The following is a 4,436-nucleotide window of genomic DNA, read 5'->3' as shown; positions in this document are numbered from 1 at the left end:
TTGGTATTAATCAAGTCAGTTCTAAACATCATACCAATTTACAACATGGAAATATATAAATGGCCTAGTTCAGTAATCAAGATTTGTGAGAAAATTATAAGAAATTTTCTCTGGTCAGGTGATGGAGAAATTATATATACTATTCTGTCTTGGAAGAAAGTGTGTACACCATACAGTGAAAGAGGACTGAGTATACAAAGACTGGGGATTATTAACAGGGCTCTTCTCATGAAACTGATGTGGAGAATCATAAATTCAGAAGAAGATTGGGAAATGTTCATTAAATCTAAATATATAAACACAAAAGGGCAATGGAGTAAGGATTGGAAGCAGTCTTCTATTTGGCCAGGATTGAAATGGGCTTGGGAAGTACTAAAAGATGGTATTAAATGGTGTGTTGGTAATGGTCAAAGGATCTTAGTTTGGAATGACAACTGGACTGGAGATTCTCCACTTATTCTCAAAACTGAATTTAACTCTTATGTTAAGGAAAATCTACATATGAAGGTGGCAGATCTTATAAAAAACAACAGATGGAATGTACCAGAAGAATTGCAGCATCTGTTAAATGCACAAAGTTTGCCAGAAATGGGAGAGAAGCAAGATTTACTGATCTGGACTGGCACTATGCAAGGTAACTTCACAACATCTTCTGTTGTATCTATCTTAAGACATAAAGATACATATGGAATTCATTTTTACACCCCAGCATAGCAAGTAACATGTGTAAAATCATTAGGGGTATGTATGTGGATGATATTGTCACGGTAGGCAGGGGATATGAATTAGCTTCAAGGTGTTGTGTTTGTGAAGAAGATCAGGACGACATGGATCACTTATTATGGCATTGCTCTTTTAGTGTTGAAATTTGGAGTTGGCTCAGTAATATATTTGAAGTCAGTATACCTCAATCTTTTGACAATATTTGGAAAAGATCAAAAAATAAAAATCCTATTATAAAAGAAGCTTGGATTACAGCTGCCTGCTTTGTTATCAAAGAATTTTTGTTTCAAAAAAATAACAAGTTGTTTGAGGAAATCAAACCAAATATTCATCAGTTTAAGAAGAGAATAATTCAAATGGTTTCAGAAGGAGGTTTGAGAATGAAGGGTACCGAATGGAATCAGAATTATGATCTACATATAATTGAATTCTTCAAATTGGGATGCAAGCAAAGCAAGTTCCAGTGTATTAAAAGCTGCTATTGGATTCCACCTCAAATTGGTTTTACTCTATTTTGCTGTGATGGGGCATCAGTTGGTAACCCAGGAGTTGCAGGCTTTGGCATAGTTGTAAGGAATCACTTATGTCAAGTAGTGGGAGCTATGGCTGGAGGAATTGGTATTGCAACCAATTATATTGCAGAAACTTATGCAGTAGTTAGTGCAGCTGAGCTGGCTGTTGAATGGGGAGAAAAAAAATATCATTATTAGCTCAGATTCTAAAACTGCGATATCAGATTTTACCAGAAATCAGGCCTCTTGGTTCATCAGAATGAGATGGTTAAGAGAAGCCAAGAAAATCTCCTCAATTCAATTTCATCATTGTTATAGAGAGGTAAATTCCTCAGCTGACACAATAACAAAAAGAGCTGCTATGCTAAATGCATGTAAGAGGTAAGTTTTTATTGGAAAACCTACTTTCTTGTAAGGGTTGAGATGCCTGAAACTGAGTATTTCAGATTCTGTTAAAAGTTAGTTCTTTATTCTGGATTGTCGATTTTTGGGCCTATACAGTTGGCCCTTTTTGATTTCTTTTATCTTGGGCCTGTTAAGTAGGCTTTCTTTAGTTTTTCTTCTTGTTTTGTAACCTCCAAGTTTTTGGTATTTTCCTTTATCAATAATATATATGATTCAGAACAAAAAAAAAAAAAAAGACATGTGTTGTTGTTTGGCACTTGTGATAAGGAAAGAAATAGCAGAGTCTTTGGGGATAGGGCTATGTTTGTGGATGAAATTTGTATGTTGATTAAGCATACTATTGCTGTGTGGTTTTCTGATTTGATTTTGTTTAGAATTTCACTATAAACAAGGTTTTTGTCGTTGTGATATGATTCTACACATCGAATGAGTGTAACTTACCCACTGGAATATAACTATACACATTTAATGAGTGTAAATATTCCTATTTTTTTTTTTTATTTTAAACAAAAAGAGTTTAGGATCAGATATTTATTCTCTCTTCGGCAATAGGGACGATTTTTCTTCACCATTAGGGTGACCCTTTCTTCGTCTTTTTGGATAATTTCTTTAAGTAATTGGGTGGATGTATTATTCTTCTTTTGTTATTCATCAAGCGTAGTTAGGATTTGATTGGTGGTCAGCTTGGATTTTTCAGAACATGGCTTCAACTTGCATACAAATCAAACCCACGCGAGGTTGAAGAAATAATTAACATAATAGCTTGTCTGTTGGAGGCAGAAGCTATTGTAGTGGAGATCCTAACAGATTTCATTGTGGAGTCGCAAGACTCGAAATACAACTTTTTGGTTAATAATGTTAATGGAAGACACTGTAGTCTGAAGGTGTTAAATGATTTGGTGGTAAAAATTTGGAAACGAAAAAGATGGATTCTAGTATCTAAGATGGATGCAGGAATTTATATGGTGAAGTTCGATTTTTATTATTGAAGGTGGGTCATGGAGTTTGAATGATGACCTTTTATATTAATGAAAGTGGGTGATCAAAAGAAACTTCCAAATGACTATTTATTTCATTATGCAGATTTCAACTTACAGATACATGGTTTACCCATGACAGCTCTTAATGAAAAGGATATCACCTTCCTTGCTCGGGAATTTTGTCTAAGGGTGAATCAAAAAGATTGGTGAAGTATGCGAGAGTCAGAGTTAAGATATATATCACAAAAGAGCTGCCAAAATCCATTATTGTTACTCTCTCGTCCAAGAAGATGATAAAAGCTCACTTGAGATATGAAAAATTACCAAAGTTGTGTGTTTACTGTGGTTTTTTCCGCCAACTAATGAGAGAATGTCCAACTCTGTTAAGACAAAGTAAAGAACTTGAAATAGATTATTCACAAAGATTTTATCAATAGATGCATGAGCTAAAAATTGCTTGTTATTTTGAGGAAATCAGAGCAACTATTGGCCTAAAATAAAATCGATATATGTGCATCAATCGGAGTCCTTGGATGAACGAAAACTGCTATAGGGGTAATGTACATGGAAGGAGGTTGATCTGATAATGGAGATGACACACGTAAACCTTTCGTTGGCGCTGAATTCAATTATAGAGTCAGTTACGATAATTACGAATAATGATGTTAATTCAAAGTAGGTAACATAATGAGATATTATTCTCCATAATTCTAGCATATATTATCCTCGAGGCGCGTATAATGGCTCTAATTATCCCTATTTCATCCCGTGAACCCTAAGCTTATAGTTAACATCATCCATAATCCAACATCCGTATCCATCTTGTTAGAGCATAGTTCGGTTACCCACCAAGTGTTGGTATGTGAAGTTTGATTGTTATATTTTAGTATGAAAACTCATCTAGAGTCGTTTGATTAAATACTAGAGTCAACTTCGTTTAGGTTAGACTAGCAAGTCTAGGAATGTTGAGACGTACAAGTATTACCCCGAAGATCTGAAGAATATGAAGAAGTAACGATTACAACGACCACATCATTCTTCCTCTTGAGGTTAGTAATATTAACTTGATCTTGTTTCCATTCCTAACATATCTTTCAAGTCGGATTATATTAAAAAACATAACATGCGAAGATATATATAAATAATACTATAATGGTTAGACTTGGTGTTAGAGCATAGCTCGGTTGAACTCACCAAGCGTTGGTATGTCAAGTTTGGTTGTCATATTTTAGTATCAAAGCTCATCTAGAGTCGCTTGATTAAATACTAGAGTCAACTTCGTTAGGTTAGACTAGAAAGTCTAGGAATATTGAGACATACAAGTATTACTCCGAAGACCTGAACAATGTGAAGAAGTAGCGAACTACAACTGCGACATCATCCTTTCACTTGAGGTTAGTAATATTGACTTGAATTGTTTCATTCTTAACGTATCTTTCAAGTCGTACCATATTGTATAATACTCTAGTGATGTGACATGATCATAGTATTAGGGAATTAGACTATGAAGTATAATGCTTATCTTTTGAACTTCGTAGATATGACATCGACGTAATCTTGTATATATTGTTATGATTATGTGAATGGATTATAATAAAGATTTCATTCTAGGAAACAATGTTTTACATTTGTTTAAAGGAAGTACATTCATGAACTTGTTTCTTGAATCGAAAGGGAAATCATTAGGATTATTGGTCCGACTATTCATTGCAAATATTTGGATGACCAATATGTGTGAGATGGTAGAACCGATCTTAACTTAGGTCATATATCTTGGAATAACTAATCACAATGCCTGACTTATGATTTGGTATGA

General features: G+C 34.2%; 1 protein-coding gene across 1 annotated transcript; it reads left to right on the top strand.

Moving 5' to 3' along the window:
• Positions 1-827: 827 nt before the first annotated feature.
• Positions 828-1,433, top strand: LOC113341171. The gene has a single exon (XM_026586154.1). The coding sequence runs from the start codon at positions 828-830 to the stop codon at positions 1,431-1,433; it is 606 nt and encodes a 201-aa protein (XP_026441939.1).
• Positions 1,434-4,436: the final 3,003 nt, after the last annotated feature.

The sequence above is a fragment of the Papaver somniferum genome, unplaced genomic scaffold (assembly GCF_003573695.1).
Source record: "Papaver somniferum cultivar HN1 unplaced genomic scaffold, ASM357369v1 unplaced-scaffold_25, whole genome shotgun sequence".
In the NCBI taxonomy this organism is placed as follows: domain Eukaryota; kingdom Viridiplantae; phylum Streptophyta; class Magnoliopsida; order Ranunculales; family Papaveraceae; genus Papaver; species Papaver somniferum.
This window is presented reverse-complemented; position numbering and strand designations above follow the sequence as displayed.